The sequence below is a fragment of the Oncorhynchus nerka genome, linkage group LG26, assembly GCF_034236695.1.
Source record: "Oncorhynchus nerka isolate Pitt River linkage group LG26, Oner_Uvic_2.0, whole genome shotgun sequence".
In the NCBI taxonomy this organism is placed as follows: Eukaryota; Metazoa; Chordata; class Actinopteri; order Salmoniformes; family Salmonidae; genus Oncorhynchus; species Oncorhynchus nerka.
This window is the reverse complement of record NC_088421.1, coordinates 16,134,054-16,157,056: the sequence shown is the minus strand read 5'-3', so window position 1 is coordinate 16,157,056 and position 23,003 is coordinate 16,134,054. Positions and strand designations below refer to the sequence as shown.

Here is a 23,003-nt window from a genome sequence, read left to right as displayed (position 1 = left end):
CGGTGGTGCACGCTAATAGCATTTCAATCGGTGACGTCACTCGCTCTGAGACCTTGAAGTAGTGGTTCCCCATGCTCTGCAAGGGCTGCGGCTTTTGTGGAGCGATGGGTAATGATGCTTCGTGGGAGGCAGTTGTTGATGTGTGCAGAGGGTCCCTGGTGCGAGCCCGGGTATGGGTGAGGGGACGGACTAAAGTTATAATGTTACACTAGCTAACTAGCAAGCTAGCACATGGTGTTGCTAACTATCAAGTTAGCTTGTTAGCTAGCACACGGTGTTGCCCTAGCCTCCCTAATGCTGTGCTTTAGACAGTGTCCTTCTCCCCCACCTGTCAGACACAGTTTTCTCCAGTACACAGCTGGCGGGAGGCAGGGGCAACTCCGTGCGCTAGCTAACTAACTAACAAGCTAGCACACAGTGTCGCTAACTAGCAAGCTAGCACATACTGTCACCCTAGCGGGAGGCTGGCGGGAGAAGGGGACGACCAGTAGACAGTGTCCTTCACCCCCGCCTGTCACGCACAGTTTTCTCCGGTACACAGCAGGCAGGAGTGACACTGTGTGCTAGCTAACTAGTAAGTGGTCCCCTCCAACTCTATCATCCCTGAGCTACGACTTCTCCCACAGGCTGACCTCTCACGTCGCCTACTAAGAAAATTAGGATACCTCGATAACAGCATTTTCAGCAGTTAAATGCAACAACAAAATATGATTTATTAAAAGCAATCTATTAATATGGTTTTTGAACACTATAATTTGTTTACAAGCATGATAGTTGTGCTTTTAGTTTATGCTTGACGTAGATTGTTGGCCATTAGTCAATCTGAGTATCTCAATGAGTTCAAAGCATGTTTTTTTTATTTTTTTATTTCACCTTTATTTAACCAGGTAAGCAAGTTGAGAACAAGTTCTCATTTACAATTGCGACCTGGCCAAGATAAAGCAAAGCAGTTCGACACATACAACGACACAGAGTTACACATGGAGTAAAACAAACATACAGTCAATAATACAGTAAAAAAAACAAGTCTATATACAATGTGAGCAAATTAGGTGAGAAGGGAGGTAAAGGCAAAAAAGGCCATGGTGGCAAAGTAAATACAATATAGCAAGTAAAACACTGGAATGGTAGTATTGCAATGGAAGAATGTGCAAAGTAGAAATAAAAATAATGGGGTGCAAAGGAGCAAAATAAATAAATAAATTAAATACAGTTGGGAAAGAGGTAGTTGTTTGGGCTAAATTATAGGTGGGCTATGTACAGGTGCACGCATCCAACTAGTATTTACAACTTCACAACTGGTCATTTCCACCTTCCCACTTGGTTATGAATGCAGCATTGTCAAAGTAGCATACTGTAAAATGCAAGGTCATGTCAATCAAATGTACATTATTTACGGAATAACTCTGTAGTAACAACATTGTAGGTACATAGGACCTGCTATGTAATTGCAATTGAGGTTATTTACACAAGTGGAGGGAGGTCTTGTGGGTTACGTAGCCAGTGTCTCCAATCTCGGAATGGGTCATGCTGGCTTCGTCTGACACACACACACTGCTGTAGTCTCAAGAGTTTTGTTTTGTCTAGGAAAGCTAACTCTTGATAGATACAGGCATTAATTTGACTTCTGGTCCATCCTTGCTTTGATTTATCATGGAGTTTTCTCATAGCGAAAATGATATCTGTCTGAGATCCACATACCTTGCTTACTCCTGCTTTAGATGTGTGTAATCTCTGTGAATCTTTGTGTGGGAAATACTATAATACTCACATATCGCAATACCCACATTCTATAGAGATGGAACACTACAATGTACAATCTAACAAATGAACATCCTCTCACCCATCAAATCAAACTTAATTTGTCACATACCCCGAATACAACAGGTGTAGATCTTACCGTGAAATGCTTACTTTGCCTGTCACAAGTTGGAACTTTAAGCTAACTATTTCCTTTTTCTTTTGATTCAACTACCTCTTACTTATTGTATATTACCAGAATGAATGTGATAATATAATGAGGGTGTCACGACTTCCGCCGAGGTCTGTCCCTCTCCTTGTACGGGTGACGTTCGGCGGTCGACGTCACCGGTCTTCTAGCCATCGCTGATCCATCTTTCATTTTCCATTGGTTTTGTCTTTATTTTCTATACACCTGGTTTTCGTTATCCAATTACATGTTCATGTATTTAACCCTCTGTTTCCCCCATGTTTGTTGTGCGTGATTATTTCTATGTTCAGTTCGGTTCATTATGGTTGGTTTTTGACGAGTGCTGTGTTCACCCTTGCGTAATATTTACCGTTGGATTTTGGTCAAGTGTATTTGTTTACCTTGTGCCTTTATTGTATGAGTAAAGTACATTGCTCACTCATTTTGCTCTCCTGCTCCTGACTTCATGCACCAGCTACACTCAGCTTCTGACAGAATCACGCACTAAACCATATGGAGTCAGCAGGAGCAGACAACCCCGGATTAGGGGTTGAAGAGCGCGTCCAGCAGCATGCGGCCATGTTACAACATCTCGGCATCGCCATGGATCGCGTCCTGCAGAATCTGGACCGCTGGGAGAGAAGAGGAGTTCCTCCAGTGTCCCCACTATCACCACCAAGGACACCACTACTCACGCCTCCTTCACCCTGTCCCAGTGGGATTCAGCTCGATCTTCGGAAGGGGTATGATGGGACGGCTGCGGGATGTCAGGGGTTCCTACTCCAGCTGGAGCTCTACCTAGCAACCATCCACCCGGCTCCTTCGGGCCAAAGGATCGTGTCCGCCCTCGTCTCCTGTCTCTCAGGGAAAGCCCTGGAGTGGGCCAATGCCGTATGGGAGGAAGGAGAAGCGGCTGTCAACTTATTTTAATTTTTGGAAAGAATGTAAACATCTGGATCAGTCCTAGGGGTTGATCAAACAACAACGGTTCGGAAGGCCTGCACATGGAGGTAAGGTGAAGAGAGACATGCAGACGAGGCTGGGATGCATTTCTGTGCTATCTTCTCATCATAATGCAAATGTATGATTCCCTCATCACAAATCAGAGATAGGAATGCCATTTCACTTGGTCTCTGGACTATGTTTGAGAGATGCTAATCGTGTACGAAATATATCTGGGGTTGGACATTAATGACCTAACAATGGCTTATTCCCTTTCAGTGGACTCAAACAAAAGATAGTTATGTTCTAGAATGTATTTATTCTATTTTTGTAAGTCCTCCAAGGACCACACACATGCCATGCTGTCCCAAAAATTAGACACTAAAGCTTACTGAAGCCATTTTTGCAAACCCACTGAACCAGTTCTTCAGCACACAAATTAACCGTCAACAATAACGTGGCCTACATACTTACTCTTCATGTGAATCATGTGACAACATGTCTGGTCAAAGTATCCACACACATCCTTCCATCTGTGATTTACATGCGGACACAGATTGACAAAGAAAGACACATTCCTTTTGAAATGCAATGTGTTGAGTCAAAAGACTGTGCCAGGCCAACGTAATGGACAAAGTAAGGAAAAAGCCTAACGCAAAATAGATTAGATTCCCAGTTGTTCAGTGCCAATGCTTAATTGAATTAAACAGCGGTGATTGATAAGTCGGGTTTGTTGGCTGAGGCTTTGAACTGGCCTGAGAGAATGGATGGGATTTTAATGCTTTACCGCAATGTTTCCAAACCATTTCATGCTTTAGACTGATGACCAGTTCCTCTTTGTGAAAGTCCCAAACCAGCTCTTAGCACCTTCAATTTGTGTTTATGATAACCAAGCTGTGCTGTTTGTTAGCTGCTTACACTAATATATCTTAACATTTCTATACACCCAAAACATTGTATTGAATTCTATTTATTACGATGTCAATGCATCATTTGCAGCTCTGCTCTATAACCTGGAGTATAGCCAAGTACAGAGAGAGGTTATAGAAAAGAAGAACGCATTAATATGACAATGGAGCCAGGCAGGCAGATAATTACAATAAAAAATGAAAACACCCATAACATGGTAGTGACTTAAATAGAGAGAACAGGGAATGAACCGTGCTGACTTAAATATTATTTGCTGGATATGTTAAACATTGTGTATTTCCCTGTAGATTTCAATAGATTGTTCTTCATTTTACTGTATAAGGTCCACAATTCAACCTATCTTGATTTGAAATTGATACTGGAATTTCCCGAAGTCCAACTTCGCTCAACAGACAATGGCTGCCAGCATGCAGTAGGCAGCCGTTCCATCAACGTCAGTCGGTTGACATTGACTTACTGGTTTAAGTTGCTTCTCTTAATAAAAGTAATACCTGAGAAGGTCACGAGCCCCATATATCTAGTTAAGGGAGCCCTAACAAAATGTCACTTCCCACCTGCCTGGGATGAAAAGGCAAACTCTGATGAAAAATTGAATGGGCTGTTTAAGGAATCTTCGACCCATCCTCCCACATCAATACAACCTGAGGCCAAATTGAATTACGTGTAAGTCTCCTCACACATACACACAACACAACACACACACACACACACAGTAGGCCTCTTCATTCCTCTGAGACACATCTGCAACACACAAAATGATTAAGTTGTTTACGTTTGTTGGTTCCTTTGATCACAGGATAGATTACACATGTTCCAGACCCCCAGTCCCATTACACACAAGTTATTAAGGTCTATTATTTTTTTCAGCATTTCCATTTTTAGCGCCATTAGGTCCCACAGGTGGGTATCGGGGACTGCTGCAATAATCTAAATTGGATTTCCTTTCCGCAAGGCTGCACGTTTCATCCCCTCCGAGTCAGATCTCCCTGGGTGTCTGACTATCTATTAATCTAGCCCGCCCAGTTCATTTATTTTGCCCTGGCCCCTGGAGAGGAAACCCTGCCAGCCCTCCCTGGATGGATTCAACAAAGCAACATGGCAAAGCAGGTTGCTGCTGTTTACTTCCTGTCCCCTGTTGAACCTCTCCTGAGTTCATGATTAAACAGTACGGTAGCCTTAGTAACAGGCTCAAAATATAAACAAACCTTAAGACTCACTCAAGCACAGATGGATTCATTATTTGTCAATGATTTGTCATGTGTCTAACATCATCTGTCATGTTTCTATGTCAGATTTGAGGGCTATGAAGATAAATCTTAAAACAATGACATAAACATTCCCATAAACTATTGATCTTATGCCAATATCTAGTTAGGGGATTTAAGGCATGTCTATCAGATGAGTAGAGGAACAAGAGGTCTCCTAGCATCTAGGAGCTAGTTAGTAAATGCTTATGATTACCTTTGCTCACTGTATTGAGGCTGTGTGCCCTTAATTGCATTTAATCAGTTTAATTCAATCAGGTTAACTCTTCATGACAACATTACCCTTCACGTTGAACTGAGTGGGTTATACAACATGTTGCAGCATTAGCCACAAGATAGCAGAAGAAAGGTTGAATATTTTGGGGAGTTTCGGGTGTTGCTTATCCTGTTGACATTCTCTTTCTTCCTTGGAAGAACTAACCTCCGGGGTGGTTGAGATGACATTGGTGGAGCCCCCTTTTGTGGGTGCTGGAGATAGAAGGCTTATTTTGAGCTCCAGGCAGCATCCTTCCTATTGGTCCATGCCAGCTAAGCACCATCAGAGACGGAGCACATGCCAATTGATCCTGCTAATCATTTTATCCCACTCTGGTATATCTGTTTTGGAAGAATTTGGGCCAGCCATCAGTGTCACATCAAAAGTTGTGATTGAAATGGGTATAACTGTCTTTTAATTTAAAAAAAAATATTGTCCTTCAATTCATCTTCATTGGTATGGTATGCACTATGTAGCCTGTGTATGCATATGACTTTGCTGTTGTGAAGGTCATTGTGAATGCAGTTATTGACGATATGATTTATTTATTTACTACGGTTTTCATCGTGACAACCGTGTGTCATTTCACAGTGTGAATGGAGAGGAGGCTAGATTTCTCCCCAAATCATCCAATAAGGCATGCAAAAATGGTTTCATTTGAAGAGTGTCAGGTCAGGTCATACTGCACGCTGGCCATAAGTGTCTCACAGCCACTTTGTGTCTTCTCAACTTGATCAGTGGAACTTTAGTTGCTGTCTTGCTGTGACACAAGGATAAAGAGGGACAAGGTGTCTTCTCTCTGAATGGTATGCAATAGTGACGGTGTGTGTGGTCAGTGTGTGTGTGATTCTGTGTGTGGGAGAGGTGATCATCACCAACTGTTAAAAAAACATGGCACTCTCTGCATGGCAACGGGGTAGCATAGCAACCAGTTGCTAGGGACTGGGGCTAAGGCGAGCCCCCCCGTGGTGTTGATGTGAGTCTCTGGCAAGTGAACCGTTAAATGGAGGAATTCCCCTGTGACAGTGGGCTATCGCATGCCACTAACCTGTTGCCATGGTGACCAGCATGTGGAGGTTGACGGTACAGACAACGGGGACCATTAGCTTCAGTGGAAGAGGGTCCTGGAGGGGGGCAGGATGTGGGCATCTATCTCATTGAAGGGCGAGATGCCAACACACACAAGTGAGGGTCAACACACAAGTGAGGTTGTGGTAATTGTGACACCCTTTCTAGGTACCACCCAGTCTCCATTGGCACTTCTGACTTCACACTGATACAAATGATTGTGCAAATGTCAGGACAACATTTGGGTTTATTTTTGGATCAACACTGAGAATAGTGAATTATCTACAGGGCTGTACTTTCTGAATGCTTGGTGTTTTCCCTCTACACATACAGTTGTGTCTGTGTATATGCATCTATTAGACAGGTTCAAACAACTGATTGTTTGGTGGTACAGTACATTTACCATTGAAGTCTTGTTTTAGTTTTGACTACAGTCAGTGGTAGGAGGGTAAGAGGACAATTGTCATCACTGTATCAGAACAGGAGGAGAGAAGTGGTGACCCTTTGCTGGCCTCCACTGGCGAGAAGAGGAACAGTTGCCGAAAGTCTCTTCACCAAATTCAACCAACCGTATGTGAGTCAGTCAGGTACATGAAAAGGCTCTAAGCCTATCTGGACATCAAGCTCCACATTCGAACATGGGGTTCTGTTTGAGAGGGAAAATCATGGATGGAGCCATTTTTGATTGTGTAGAGAGATGAAAAATAAAAATCGAAAGAAAACAAACAAAAAAGAAACATTGATTGCCTTACTAGGGAAGAATGTTGCTTTTGGCCGGCAAGCAGGTAATTGATTTAGTTGTGAACGAATTGCCTCTTCAGAGGAAGAGGAAGGACTGCATGAGGCCTCTATCAGCACAGTAGAGTGATGACCTGACCTGGCATAACAAAACAATAGGTACCAAATTTAGCTCCACACCACACCTCTAAATATCTACAGTATCTACATACTGGATCTCTAACTGGATCGGTGCCTAGCACCGGGTCAATCCAGGCGGGTGTTTTTACATAAGAACCTTCCCAGCTGGTAACCCAAACTCCACGGTACAATGTAACACGCCTGGTACTCCAAAGTATCTTGGGAATATGAGATGTTAAAAATAGTTGGTACTTGATGCAAAGAAGAACATTTCCGCTCTATAAAAAGCTCCCACAGAGGATATGTGAAAGATGCAAGCAATGGCAGATAGCCCTTCTAGCATGCCTTTCTCTGTCATCACAATGTGTGTGTGGCATATTTAAAAGGGAGTGGTTAATAGAGAGATGGATTAGTAGAGAGGTGTGTGTGTGTTTGCTTGCGTGTATGATTGCTTTGCCTAAATGTGCTAATAAAGGCTTCTTTAAAATAAGTGTTAACTTTTTTTAAAACATTTTTTAACTCAAGAGAAATTAACAAATGTATACATTTTAAATATTTTTCAGTACAATTGAACATTTTGTAACAATTTCTGTAGTATCGTGTTATGAACCATAATGTTAGTTAATTCACTCACAATTAATGTGAGTGACAATTCTAAGTCCAGCTTTTTATTCTCTGTCTCCAAAAGTCCATATTAAGATATGTTTTCATAACTTCAATATTGTAAAAACTAACATTTTCCCCTGATCTACAGCAAACAATGTGATGAATCAGTATGGATTTATTTAAGCAAAATCACACACACACACACCTCTCTATTAATCCATCTCTCTATTAACCACTCCCTTCTTAAAAATCCCCACACACACACATTGTGATGACAGAGAAAGGCATGCTAGAAGGGCTATCTGCCATGGCCTGCATCTTTCACATATCCTCTGTGGGAGCTTATTATAGAGCGGAAATGTTCTGCTTTGCATCAAGTACCTATTATATCTGTTAATTAACAACGAGGTCATCCGCCCGTTTTTAGGTTATCTACCTAACAACGTTTTTGTGGATTGAAATGAGCTCTATTTTGAGCTACATTTATTTAAGGTTTTTTGTTTACTTGGACTGAGAAGAAGTACCGGTACACAGTTTTCCAATGAAGCAAGGCGATTAAACATCAACATATTGCTTCTTTGGACACACAATCAGTGATTTCAACTAATGTCCTTGTGTTTTGTATGTGAACACAAAAACAATGAAATTGCCACTGAGAGCTTTTAGAAGTCTTCATGAAATGTAAAAAGTCTAAAATATGAAACTAGTAGTGCAACCACAAACAAAGGCTGTCACGTTCTTTCAAAATCGAACCCAGAAGCAGACCAGGACAAGGAGAGTAGGAAGAAGGTGAGTATTTATTTACAAGTGAATGTGAATGCGTAGATATATCCAGGTGGCGTAGCGGGCAGCGGTGGTGAGTTGATGGGAGTAAATAGGTGGATCCAATGGGGTAGCGGGATCCTCCGACGACCAGGCGGGAATGGGGTAAATGATCCGGATGAGTAACTGAAGACAGAACAAACGGAGGTAAGTTTAAGGCAAGCAATACGTTAAATTTTTTTTACAAAAATCTATCCAACTTGAGGCTGATACTATGGCACAACATACTGTTCATGGCTAATGATCCAGCAGGGAATGGATGTCAGGTCAGAGCTTTTGAAGGGGAGAGGTGATGATCAGGACAGGTGTGCTGATTACTGATGGGATACAGGTGCGGGTGAACATCGATCTCCCAACAAGCTAATTCACCCGGCAACCAGACAGGGTGCGTTCCAGGACACCGGAAACACACTCCAGGACAGAAACACAGGCAAACACAGACTCAGGAAGCGGGATTCGTGACAGTACCCCCCCCTCCGACGAACGCCACCGGGCGGACTACCTGGAGCGCCAGGGTGGAGGTGGTAGAAGTCACGAAGCAGGTCGTCATCAAGGATCTGACGCCGAGGAATCCAACTCCTCTCCTCTGGACCATATCCTTCCCAATCCACAAGATATTGGAAACCTCGACCCCGCCGTCTGGAATCCATTATGCGGCGCACCGTGTAGGCAGGACCACCTCCGATCATCCGAGGAGGACGAGGAGGAGGGGGCAACAGAGGACTGAGGAGAACCGGCTTGAGGCAGGAGACATGAAAGGTGGGGTGTACTCGAAGCGTTGCCGGCAATTTGAGTCAGACCACAACAGGGTTAATGATTCTCTCCACCACAAACGGACCAATGAACTTGTGACAGTTTCCTCGACTCAGTCCGTAGAGGAAGATCCCGTGTAGCCAACCAAACCTTATCTCCGATGGTATAAGCGGGAGCAGGAATACGGCGACAATTCGCCTGGATCTGATACCGGTCAGAAACTCTGAGGACCTTCCTGGCCCAATGCCAGGTCCGGTGGCAACGACGAATGTGGGCCTGGACAGAAGGAACCGAAAGATCCCTCTCCTGAGAAGGAAACAAGGGAGGTTGGTATCCGTACAGGCATTGAAAGGGGGACATCCCAGTGGCAGATGAAGGAAGGGTATTATGGGCATACTCGACCCAGGGTAATTGAGATGACCAAGAGGTGGGATCAGAGGAGACAAGACAACGCAGCGTGGACTCCATCTTCTGGTTGGCTCTCTCCGCCTGACCATTAGATTGTGGGTGAAATCCAGAAGTGAGACTGACTGTAGCTCCAATGGCCAAACAGAAGGATCTTCAGACAGCAGAGGTAAACTGAGGACCACGGTCAGAAACAATGTCACTGGGCAATCCGTGGACCCTGAAAACCTCCCTAACCAGGATCTCGGACGTCTCCGTGGCAGATGGAAGCTTGGAGAGAGGGACAAAATTAGCAAACTTGCCGAATCTGTCCACAATGGTCAGAATGACCGTGTTCCCAACAGAAGGGGGCAATCCCGTGACAAAATCCAGGGCCAGATGCGACCAAGGTCGCCGAGGAATAGGTAGGGGGTGAAGAAGCCCAGAGCTGGGCCGATTGGTACTTTTGTTCTGAGCACAAACAGGACATGCGGCAACAAACCTCCGGGTATCTTCTCCCATGGCAGGCCACCAAAATCGTCTGCGTAGTAGCGCCATAGTCCGAGCAACGCCAGGGTGACAAGCTATCTTGCTGGCGTGGGACCACTGAAGAACAGCAGAACGGACCGACTCAGGCACGAACAACCGACCGGGTGGACCGTTACCGGGGCCGGGCTGCGTTCGAAGGGCCGCCATCACATCCTCCTCAATCCTCCATGTAACGGCTCCCACGACAAGGTTCTGGGGAAGAATAGTCTCAGTCTTGGCCCCACTCTCATCAGTCTTGGAGAACATCCGGGACAAGGCGTCCGCTTTGCCGTTCTTCGACCCAGGTCGGAACGTCAGGGGAAAATTTAAGCGTCCAAAAAACATAGCCCACCTGGCCTGACGGGAGTTGAGACGTTTAGCCGATTGCTCGCAAGCCAGATTCTTGTGGTCAGTCCAGACCACAAACGATTGCTCCGCTCCCTCCAACCAGTGACGCCGCTCCTCCAAGGCAAGCTTCACAGCGAGAAGCTCCCGGTTACCCACATCGTAGTTTCTCTCAGCTGGTGAAAGACGACAAGAGTAGAAGGCGCAGGGATGGAGTTTACCGTCAGTGGAGCTACGCTGGGACAGGATGGCGCCCACCCCCACATCAGACGCGTCCACCTCAACAAACTGACGGGAAGTGTCAGGTTGAGAGAGAATCAGCGCGTTGGTGAATCGGCTCTTCAAGTTCAGAAATGCTCGGTCTGCCTCAGGAGTCCAACAGAAAATTCTGGTGCAAGACGTCAGAGCAGTTAAAGGGGCGGCCACCCGGCTATAATCACGGATAAACCTCCGATAGAAGTTCGCAAATCCCAGGAATCTCTGGAGCTGCAATCTCGTACCGGGTCGGGCCCAATCCCGAACCGCCCGAACCTTCTCTTGGTCCATCTTGATCTCACCCCTGGAGATGATGTACCCGAGGAAGGATGTAGTGTGGGCGTGAAAATCACACTTCTCTGCCTTCACAAACAGACGGTTCTCCAATAACCGCTGCAGGACCTGCTTAACATGCTGGATGTGGCTGGAAAGCTCCTTGGAGAAAATCAGGATGTCATCCAGGTAAACGAACACAAACAGACCGATCATATCCCTCAGCACGTCATTCACCAAACTTTGGAACACTGCTGGAGCGTTGGAAAGTCCAAACGGCATCACCTGGTACTCGAAATGTCCCATAGGTGTATTGAATCCAGTCAACCACTCGTCCCCCTCTTTGATCCGAACCAGATGATACGCATTGCGTAGATCAAGCTTCGTAAACACAGTAGCACCCTGTAAAGAATCGAAAGCGGAGCTCATCAAGGGCAAGGGGTACTTGTTCTTGACCGTAATATCATTCAACCCCCGATAATCAATACACGGTCGAAGAGAGCCATCCTTTTTACTCACAAAAAAAATCCAGCTCCCAGGGGTGATAACGAGGGACGAATGAGACCTGCAGCAAGAGACTCCTTTATGTAGGCCTCCAGGGCTTCCCGCTCAGGTTGAGAAATACTGTATAACCGTCCCTTGGGAAAGGCAGCTCCAGGGAACAGCTTAATTGTACAATCATAAGGTCGGTGGGGAGGAAGTGACTGAGCTTTTTGCTTACTGAACACCTCACCCAACTCGTGATATGTTTCAGGAATCAGGGACATATCAGGAGGAGCAGACTCACTGACCCGACTGGGGACAGCATGAGAACAGGCAGTCCTGAGGCAGTTAGCATGGCACTCAATGCTCCAACTAGTTACCTTACCAGTCACCCAATCGAACGAAGGATTGTGTTCTATTAGCCAGGGGTATCCAAGAACCAGAGGAACATGGGGGGGAAGGCAAAATGAAAAAAAGAAATAACCTCTGAATGATTCCCCGACAACAACATCTTAACCGGTTCAGTCCTCATAGTGATCCGTGCCAGACTACTGCCGTTCAGAGTGGTTGCTTCAATGGCTTCCGGTAATTGCTCCTTGGAAAGCCCCAGCTGTTCCACTAAGTCGGCATCAATGAAGCTGTCATCGGCTGCAGGAAAACGAGGTCTGACAGGGCTCTTGAGTGGTTGAAACTGGCTCGCTAACAACCCTCCCAAACTTAACGAGCCGAGCAGTTTAACGGGCGCTGAGGACAAACGGAGATGTAATGTCCCGAGCTACCACAGTAGAGGCAGCTGTTGGTCTCACGTCTACGTTGGCGCTCGTCCTTAGTTAACCCGTGCCGCCCCACTTGCATAGGTTCAGGATCTGGCGGCAGGACTCCTCCACTAATCCCGTGTGAGGGAAAATGATCAACCCGTTCTGGTCCAGTTCCTGACCCGAATGGTAACAGTCTCAGATTGATTAGATGGACCCCACTGCTTCTCCCTCCTCTCTCGGACTCTATTATCTACCCGAATAGCTAAGGTGACCAAGCTGTCTAGGTCACTAGGCTCTGGATAGGATATCAGCTCGTCCTTGAGTTGCTCCGACAACCCCTGGTAAAAAGCCGCTTGTAGTGACTCCTCATTCCAACCACTCTCCACAGACAATGTCCTGAACTCGATCATAAAGTCTGCCACACTGCGAGCTCCTTGGCGAAGAGTGAACAAACGTTTAGCTGCGTCCTTACCTCGGACTGGATGGTCAAAAAGCTTTCTCATCTCTCCCGTGAACTCCTGGTATGAAGCCATGCAGGTCTCCTGTCGTTCCCAAACGGCTGAAGCCCATTCCAGAGCTCTTCCACGCAGCAGTTCAATAACAAAGGCTATCCTAGCCTTGTCAGTGGCGTCAGAATGGGGCTGCAGATCAAACACTAACCCACACTGCATAAGAAAAGAACGGCATCTTCCCAAATCCCCTTCATATTTATCAGGCGTCGGTACCTTGGGTTCACGGAAGGGAACCGCACCAGACATGGCAGGTGAGATGGGTGAAACAGGTGGTGAATGAATCGCCGGCAAACTGAGCTGATCCTGGATTTGTGTCAAGCTAGCAGATAAATTCTGGATTGAACCCACTATCTCCTGTAGCGCCGTCTTGTGTTGTCCCAATGTCTTCCCCTGCTGGGTAATGGCATGGCAAACGGAGTCCAGGTCTGCTGGGTTCATCCTTGGCCGGATCGTTCTGTCACGTTCTTTCAAAATCGAACCCAGAAGCAGACCAGGACAAGGAGAGTAGGAAGAAGGTGAGTATTTATTTACAAGTGAATGTGAATGGGTAGATATATCCAGGTGGCGTAGCGGGCAGCGGTGGTGAGTTGATGGGAGTAAATAGGTGGATCCAATGGGGTAGCGGAATCCTCAGACGACCAGGCGGGAATGGGGTAAATGATCCGGGTGAGTAACTGAAGACAGAACAAACGGAGGTAAGTTTAAGGCAAGCAATACGTTAAAAAAATTTTTTTTTAAAAATCTATCCAACTTGAGGCTGATACTATGGCACAACATACTGTTCATGGCTAATGATCCAGCAGGGAATGGATGTCAGGTCAGAGCTTTTGAAGGGGAGAGGTGATGATCAGGACAGGTGTGCAGATTACTGATGGGATACAGGTGCGGGTGAACATCGATCTCCCAACAAGCTAATTCGCCCGGCAACCAGACGGGGTGCGTTCCAGGACACCGGAAACACACTCCAGGACAGAAACACAGGCAAACACAGACTCATGAAGCGGGATTCGTGACAAAGGCTGTCATAAGGATTATGTTGAAAACATACAGAGGGGGATGTTCTCCATGAACAATTATCGTCCTATGACTTACAACATGAGCGTCATAGAAATCACACCAATATTGCTAATGTTACATATTTTAATATTATTAATCAAATGCTATTTAGCAGACACTTTTATCCAAAGTGATGGACACTACAGTGAGTGCATAGACTTCAGTATATGTAATCCCTGAGGGAAACAAACCTAGCACCACACTATTTCCAACTGAACCACACAGGACCAATAATATGGCTGGAGGGTGATTATCAAACTGAAGTCTCTATATTAGTCTTTTGTTGCTTCATTTACATTTATTTATTTACTTTGTCTTGATTTGACTGTATTTTTCACTGATGATTGGCTTTACTTTTATATGCAATTACTAGACACTTTCTTACCTTGTTTAGCGAAAATTATCGTGGCACCTTTGTAATTGGAGTTGTATAATGATGTAGAGAGAAAAGCTTTCGTAAATTGTATCAATATGTATTAGCGTTTATTGTACACTGGCTCGATGTTGGCCAATCAATTAGAGTAGTGTTTGTGGAGTAGCACAACGTGTATGATTAGCTAAGTTTGTTAGCTCTACAAGTTGACTAATGCTTTAGTGTTAACATCAAAATCCCTCTTTATCATCTAAAGGACATTCATTTCAATGGTTTTAAACAGTAAATACGTAATGCAAAAACCAAAATGTCCACCCAGGTGGGTCCCAGGACCAAGTTTGGTATACCCTGGTATAGGGTAGAAGTTAAATGTTATGCATATCTTTCTGGTAAAAATGAAAGCAATTATTGGGAAATAGAAATGTCTGAATGATGATGATGAATGCCCCCTTAACATCAGTTATCAAATGGCAGGCGTCAGTTCTATTATATAATAGGCCTAAATTATATCATATCTACAGATGGAAAAACAAAACACCAAATATTGAAATGATGTAGCACACTCAATTGTTTTACAAATGACCAATTACTTTTATTTAGTCAACATAACATATCTAGCACATATCAGTGATACGCCTCATGCTCATGAACCTCATGCCACTCATGCCCATGTCTCTGAAGTTCCTGTACTCTCCGGGCCTCATGTAAGTCATCCTGCCTCTGAAGTGGGGCTGCTCGTACATCAGCCAGTGGCCATCCATCACGTTGCAGGACTGGCAGTCAGACATACGGTAACGGTCCATGATGGAGTCACAGTCGTCCATCATCTCGTGCATCTGACCTCCGAAGTTATCTCTCTCGTAGATCCTCATTCTGTAGGATCCTCTGTGCTGTTAGGAGGAAATAAGAATATGTTGAATGAATTACTGAGTACATCAGACTGTTGAAAAGCGTCACAGAGCCAATGTGATTTATTATGGACATCACAAAGCTACTTCGAGCGGGGCTGTTAACAGCAGACTAAGTATCATATTGCCTACCATGGGGATCGTGCGGCAGGACCTGATATCAGTCATTCCCATCATACTCTGGAAGTCAGAGTACTCTCCCCTCCTCATGAAGTACTGGTTTCCCATGTAGTTGTTGCGGTCGTAGACCATGAAGCAGCCGCTCTGAACCCTACAGGAGTGGCACCTGCTCAGGTAGGAGGACATGTCAGCGCAGTCGCTGCTGCACTCATAGGAACGACCCTGGAAGTTCCTGTCCTCGTAGAAGACGATCTGAAAATAAAAAGGGATCATTTCTATGAACTCAAATATTTTATGAAACAAATTTTTTTGAGAAATGTTGGAACTTTAAAGAACTTTAATGTTGTAGTTGGGGGTGCTAGAACACTACAGGTCTTTTGCATAACAATCTATGAAAATTCAAGTATATATTTTGGTTTTAAACTTACCCTGCCCATGTTCATGCTGGTGGACATGTTTGCTCACTGTGCTGCTGGTTGCTGCTCCTGAACTGATTCCTACCTGGTTTAACCCTTTCTTTTATACCTGACCAAACCTAAACAATTCCCAGCTCCATTGTTCAAACCCCTGACCCAGCAACATGCTATAGAAGCCTGTAGAGGCCACTGAGGTTACGTCCACATTTCCAGTGACTGGATCCCTCAGTGTCTTTAGAAAGACTGTTTCTCAAACAAAGTAACATATAGCCTTTTGAGAGTTTACAACAGCTAGTAACAGCCTTGAAAAGGAATGTTCTCCATACAGTATGTCACAATGCTTTTCTACGTTTTGTAATCTTATTTGATCAAATATTAACGATACATGGCTCAATGTTATATTGTAAGCTCATTTGATTTAAGACATTTAGCATAAATCACACATATTGAATGAAGAGTGAAAATCTGGGGTTAACCTGTTAGTTTAAACTATGTATTGTTACACATCTTTTGTTCAGTGTGCTGATTTAACCATTCTTAAACCTCAGTGGACTTGACGCAGACCGACATTCCTAACCGGTGAATACATCATCAAAAGTGAGTCTAACTTAACTAACATTTACGGTTCATAACATGATACTACAGAAATTGTTACAAAGCGTTCAATTGTATTGAAAAATATTTCAAATACTTACAATACAATTTGTTAATTAATTTATGAAGCTTTAGTGAAGGGTTTATAAGGGATCTGTCAATAGTTAATTATGGTTAATAATACTTTATAGACTGTTATAATACTTTATAGACTTTATAGTAAAGTAGTTAAGTTCGACTCACTTTTGATGATGTACAGTGCCTTGCGAAAGTATTCGGCCCCCTTGAACTTTGCGACCTTTTGCCACATTTCAGGCTTCAAACATAAAGATATAAAACTGTATTTTTTTGTGAAGAATCAACAACAAGTGGAACACAATCATGAAGTCTCAACTAGCCTACCTGGTTAAATAAAGGTGAAATAAAATTTAAAAAAGTGGAACGACATTTATTGGATATTTCAAACTTTTTTAACAAATCAAAAACTGAAAAATTGGGCGTGCAAAATTATTCAGCCCCTTTACTTTCAGTGCAGCAAACTCTCTCCAGAAGTTCAGTGAGGATCTCTGAATGATCCAATGTTGACCTAAATGACTAATGATGATAAATACAATCCACCTGTGTGTAATCAAGTCTCCGTATAAATGCACCTGCACTGTGATAGTCTCAGAGGTCCGTTAAAAGCGCAGAGAGCATCATGAAGAACAAGGAACACACCAGGCAGGTCCGAGATACTGTTGTGAAGAAGTTTAAAGCCGGATTTGGATACAAAAAGATTTCCCAAGCTTTAAACATCCCAAGGAGCACTGTGCAAGCGATAATATTGAAATGGAAGGAGTATCAGACCACTGCAAATCTACCAAGACCTGGCCGTCCCTCTAAACTTTCAGCTCATACAAGGAGAAGACTGATCAGAGATGCAGCCAAGAGGCCCATGATCACTCTGGATGAACTGCAGAGATCTACAGCTGAGGTGGGAGACTCTGTCCATAGGACAACAATCAGTCGTATATTGCACAAATCTGGCCTTTATGGAAGAGTGGCAAGAAGAAAGTCATTTCTTAAAGATATCCATAAAAAGTGTTGTTTAAAGTTTGCCACAAGCCACCTGGGAGACACACCAAACATGTGGAAAAAGGTGCTCTGGTCAGATGAAACCAAAATTGAACTTTTTGGCAACAATGCAAAACGTTATGTTTGGCGTAAAAGCAACACAGCTCATCACCCTGAACACACCATCCCCACTGTCAAACATGGTGGTGGCAGCATCATGGTTTGGGCCTGCTTTTCTTCAGCAGGGACAGGGAAGATGGTTAAAATTGATGGGAAGATGGATGGAGCCAAATACAGGACCATTCTGGAAGAAAACCTGATGGAGTCTGCAAAAGACCTGAGACTGGGACGGAGATTTGTCTTCCAACAAGACAATGATCCAAAACATAAAGCAAAATCTACAATGGAATGGTTCAAAAATAAACATATCCAGGTGTTAGAATGGCCAAGTCAAAGTCCAGACCTGAATCCAATCGAGAATCTGTGGAAAGAACTGAAAACTGCTGTTCACAAATGCTCTCCATCCAACCTCACTGAGCTCGAGCTGTTTTGCAAGGAGGAATGGGAAAAAATGTCAATCTCTCGATGTGCAAAACTGATAGAGACATACCCCAAGTGACTTGGCGCTACAAAGTATTAACTTAAGGGGGCTGAATAATTTTGCACGCCCAATTTTTCAGTTTTTGATTTGTTAAAAAAGTTTGAAATATCCAATAAATGTCGTTCCACTTCATGATTGTGTCCCACCTGTTGTTGATTCTTCACAAAAAAATACAGTTTTATATCTTTATGTTTGAAGCCTGAAATGTGGCAAAAGGTCGCAAAGTTCAAGGGGGCCGAATACTTTCGCAAGGCACTGTATTCACTGGTTAGGAATGTCGGTCTGCGTCAAGTCCACTGAGGTTTAAGAATGGTTAAATCAGCACACTGAACAAAAGATGAGTAACAATACATAGTTTAAACTAACAGGTTAACCCCAGATTTTCACTCTTCATTCAATATGTGTGATTTATGCTAAATGTCTTAAATCAAATGAACTTACAATATAACATTGAGCCATGTATCGTTAATATTTGATCAAATAAGATTACAAAACGTAGAAAAGCATTGTGACATGTACTGTATGGAGAACATTCCTTTTCAAGGCTGTTACTAGCTGTTGTAAACTCTCAAAAGGCTTTATGTTACTTTGTTTGAGAAACAGACAATTGAGAAACAGTATTTCTAAAGACACTGAGGGATCCAGTCACTGGAAATGTGGACGTAACCTCAGTGGCCTCTACAGGCTTCTATAGCATGTTGCTGGGTCAGGGGTTTGAACAATGGAGCTGGGAATTGTTTAGGTTTGGTCAGGTATAAAAGAAAGGGTTAAACCAGGTAGGAATCAGTTCAGGAGCAGCAACCAGCAGCACAGTGAGCAAACATGTCCACCAGCATGAACATGGGCAGGGTAAGTTTAAAACCAAAATATATACTTTAATTTTCATAGATTGTCATGCAAAAGACCTGTAGTGTTCTAGCACCCCCAACTACATTAAAGTTCTTTAAAGTTCCTACATTTCTCAAAAATGTTTGTTTCTGAAAATATTTCAGTTCATAGAAATGATCCCTTTTTATTTTCAGATCGTCTTCTACGAGGACAGGAACTTCCAGGGTCGTTCCTATGAGTGCAGCAGCGACTGCGCTGACATGTCCTCCTACCTGAGCAGGTGCCACTCCTGTAGGGTTCAGAGCGGCTGCTTCATGGTCTACGACCGCAACAACTACATGGGAAACCAGTACTTCATGAGGAGGGGAGAGTACTCTGACTTCCAGAGTATGATGGGAATGACTGATATCAGGTCCTGCCGCACGATCCCCATGGTAGGCAATATGATACTTAGTCTGCTGTTAACAGCCCCGCTCGAAGTAGCTTTGTGATGTCCATAATAAATCACATTGGCTCTGTGACGCTTTTCAGCAGTCTGATGTACTCAGTAATTCATTCAACATATTCTTATTTCCTCCTAACAGCACAGAGGATCCTACAGAATGAGGATCTACGAGAGAGATAACTTCGGAGGTCAGATGCACGAGATGATGGACGACTGTGACTCCATCATGGACCGTTACCGTATGTCCGACTGCCAGTCCTGCAACGTGATGGATGGCCACTGGCTGATGTACGAGCAGCCCCACTTCAGAGGCAGGATGACTTACATGAGGCCCGGAGAGTACAGGAACTTCAGAGACATGGGCATGAGTGGCATGAGGTTCATGAGCATGAGGCGTATCACTGATATGTGCTAGATATGTTATGTTGACCAAATAAAAGTAATTGGTCATTTGTAAAACAATTAAGTGTGCTACATCATTTCAATATTTGGTGTTTTGTGTTTCCATCTGTAGGTATGATATAACATAGGCCAATTATATATACGACCGGTCAAAATCTTTAGAACACCTACTCATTCAAGGGTTTTTATTATTTTTACTATTTTCTACTTTGTAGAATAATAGTGAAGGCATGAAAACTATGAAATAATACATATGGAAACCTAAAGTGTTAAACAAATCAAAATATATTTTATATTTGAGATTCTTCAAATAGTCACCCTTTGCATGGATGACAGCTTTGCACACTCTTGGCATTCTCTCAACCAGCTTCACCTGGAATGCTTTCCCAACAGTCTTGAAGGAGTTCCCACATATGCTGAGCACTTGTTGGCTGCTTTTCCTTCACTCTGTGGTCCGACTCATCCCAAACCATCTCAATCTGGTTGAGGTCAGGGGATTGTGGAGGCCAGGTCATCGGATGCAGCACTCCATCACTCATCTTCTTGGTAAAATAGCCCTTACACAGCCTGGAGGTGTGTTGAGTCATTGAACTGTCAAACAACAAATGATAGTCCCACTAAGCCCAAACCAGATGGGATGGCGTATCTCTGCAGAATGCTGTGGTAGCCATGCTGGTTAAGTGTGCCTTTACATCTAAATAAATCACAGACAGTGTCATTAGCAAAGCAACCCCACACCATAACACCTCCTCCTCCATGCTTTACGGTGGGACATACACATGTGGAGATCATCCATTCACCCACACCGCGTCTCACAAACACACGGCGGTTGGAACCAAAAATATCCGATTTGGACTCTAGACCAAAGGACAAATTTCCACTGGTCTAAGGTCCATTGCTCGTGTTTCATGGCCCAAGCAAGTCTCTTCTTCTTTTTGGTGTCCTTTAGTCATGGTTTCTTTGCAGCAACTCGACAATGAAGGCCTGATTCACACAGTCTCCTCTGAACAGTTGATGTTGACATGTGTATGTTACTTGAACTCTGTGAAGCATTTATTTGGGCTACAATTCCTGAGGCTGCTAACTCTAATGAAGAGATAACTGCAGCAAAGGTAACTCTGGATCTTCCATTCCTGTGACGGTCCTCATGAGAGCCAGTTTCATCATAGCGCTTGATTGTTTTTGCAACTGCACTTGAAGAAACATTCAAAGTTCTTGAAATGTTCCGTATTGACTGACCTTCATGTCTTAAAGTAATGATGGGCTGTTGTTTCTCTTTGCTTATTTGAGCTGTTTTTGCCATTATATGGACTTGGACTTTTACCAAATAGGGATATCTTCTGTATACCACCCCTACCTTGTCACAACACAACTGATTGGCTTAACTTTTAAGAAGGTACACCTGTTAATTGAAATGCATTCCTGGTGACTACCTCATGATGCTGGTTGAGAGAATGCCAAGAGCATGCAAAGCTGTTATCAAGGCAAAGGGTGGCTATTTGAAGAATCTCAAATATAAAATATATTTTGATTGTTTAACACTTGCTTGGTTACTATATGATTCCATATGTGTTATTTCATAGTTTTGATGTCTTCACTATTATCAACTATGTATTTTCTACAATGTTGAAAATAGTAGAAAACAATAAAATCGCTTGAATGAGTAGGTGTTCTAAAACTTTTGACCAGTAGTATAATATAATTTACACCTGCCATTTGTAAACTGGTGTTAAGGGGGCATTCATCATCATCATTCAGACATTTCTATTTCCCAATAACTGTTTTCATATTCACCAGAAAGATATGCGTGGCGTTTAACTTCTACCCTATACCAGGGTATCCCAAACTTGGTCCTGGGACCCACCTATGTGCACGTTTTGGTTTTTGCATTACATATTTACTTTCAAAAAGCATTGAAATGAATGTCCTTTAGATGATAAAGAGGGATTTTGATGTTAACACTAAAGCATTAGTCAACTTGTAGAGCTAACAAACTTAGCTAATCATACACGTTGTGCTACTCCACAAACACTACTCTAATTGATTGGCCAACATCGAGCCAGTGTACAATAAACGCTAATACATATTGATACAATTTACGAAAGCTTTTCTCTCTACATCATTATACAACTCCAATTACAAAGGTGCCACGATAATTTTTGCTAAACAAGGTAAGAAAGTGTCTAGTAATTGCATATAAAAGTAAAGCCAATCATCAGTGAAAAATACAGTCAAATCAAGACAAAGTAAATAAATAAATGTAAATGAAGCAACAAAAGACTAATATAGAGACTTCAGTTTGATAATCACCCTTCAGCCATATTATTGGTCCTGTGTGGTTCAGTTGGAAATAGTGTGGTGCTAGGTTTGTTTCCCTCAGGGATTACATATACTGAAGTGTATGCATCTCAAATCCAAAATTAAATCTAGAAGTGGCTTCCTATTTGGCAACAACGCATTCTTCACTCATGCTGCCAAACATCCTCTCGTAAAACTGACCATCCTACCGATCCTCGACTTTGGCGATGTCATTTACAAAATAGCCTCCAACACTCTACTCAAAAAATTGGATGCAGTCTATCACAGTGCCATCCGTTTTGTCACCAAAGCCCCATATACTTCCCACCACTGCGACCTGTATGCTCTCGTTGGCTGGCCCTCGCTTCATACTCGTCGCCAAACCCACTGGCTCCAGGCCATCTATAAGTCTCTGCTAGGTAAAGCCCGGTCTTATCTCAGCTCACTGGTCACCAAGGCAGCACCCACTGGTAGCACGTGCTCCAGCAGGTATATCTCACTGGTCACCCCAAAGCCAATTCTTCCTTTGGCCGCCTCTCCTTCCAGTTCTCTGCTGCCAATGACTGGAACGAACCGCAAAAATCTCTGAAGATCGAGACTCTTACCTCCCTCACTAGCTTTAAGCACCAGCTGTCAGAGCAGCTCACAGATCACTGCACCTGTACATAGCTCATCTGTAAATAGCCCATCCAATCTACCTCATCCCCATACTGTTTTAATTTATTTTGCTTCTTTGCACCCCAGTATCTCTACTTGCACATTCATCTTCTGCACATCCTACCATTCCTGTGTTTAATTGCTATATTGTAATTACTTCGCCACCATGGCCTATTTATTGCCTTACGTTAAGAATCCTACCTCATTTGCACATGCTGTATATAGATTTTTCTACTATATTATTGATTGTATGTTTGTTTATTCCATGTGTAACTCTGTGTTGT

General features: G+C 43.5%; 2 protein-coding genes across 2 annotated transcripts; one reads left to right on the top strand and one right to left on the bottom strand.

Annotated features, from left to right (window-relative positions):
- Positions 1 to 14,964: 14,964 nt before the first annotated feature.
- Positions 14,965 to 15,918, bottom strand: LOC115109901 (gamma-crystallin M3-like). Its single transcript, XM_029635151.2, has 3 exons — positions 15,854 to 15,918; positions 15,438 to 15,677; positions 14,965 to 15,287 (listed from the first exon to the last, which is right to left on the bottom strand). The coding sequence occupies exons 1-3, from the start codon at positions 15,878 to 15,880 to the stop codon at positions 15,012 to 15,014; spliced, it is 543 nt and encodes a 180-aa protein (XP_029491011.1). The 5' UTR covers positions 15,881 to 15,918; the 3' UTR covers positions 14,965 to 15,011.
- A 2,955-nt stretch (positions 15,919 to 18,873) lies between these two features.
- On the top strand, positions 18,874 to 21,428 carry LOC115109902 (gamma-crystallin M3-like). The gene is made up of 3 exons (XM_029635152.2): positions 18,874 to 18,938; positions 19,112 to 19,351; positions 19,502 to 21,428. Exons 1-3 carry the CDS (start codon positions 18,912 to 18,914, stop codon positions 19,775 to 19,777), a joined length of 543 nt encoding a protein of 180 aa, XP_029491012.1. The 5' UTR covers positions 18,874 to 18,911; the 3' UTR covers positions 19,778 to 21,428.
- The last annotated feature ends 1,575 nt before the right edge of the window (positions 21,429 to 23,003 follow it).

What these genes read in the sequence shown, in the direction of transcription:
- LOC115109901 (XM_029635151.2), bottom strand. Translation starts at nt 15,880, where the DNA reads ATGTCCACCAGCATGAACATGGGCAGG. An exon ending in CCAGCATGAACATGGGCAGG is followed by an intron (nt 15,678 to 15,853) that starts GTAAGTTTAAAA and finishes TTTTATTTTCAG; the next exon opens with ATCGTCTTCTACGAGGACAG. An exon ending in CCTGCCGCACGATCCCCATG is followed by an intron (nt 15,288 to 15,437) that starts GTAGGCAATATG and finishes TCCTCCTAACAG; the next exon opens with CACAGAGGATCCTACAGAAT.
- LOC115109902 (XM_029635152.2), top strand. Translation starts at nt 18,912, where the DNA reads ATGTCCACCAGCATGAACATGGGCAGG. An exon ending in CCAGCATGAACATGGGCAGG is followed by an intron (nt 18,939 to 19,111) that starts GTAAGTTTAAAA and finishes TTTTATTTTCAG; the next exon opens with ATCGTCTTCTACGAGGACAG. An exon ending in CCTGCCGCACGATCCCCATG is followed by an intron (nt 19,352 to 19,501) that starts GTAGGCAATATG and finishes TCCTCCTAACAG; the next exon opens with CACAGAGGATCCTACAGAAT.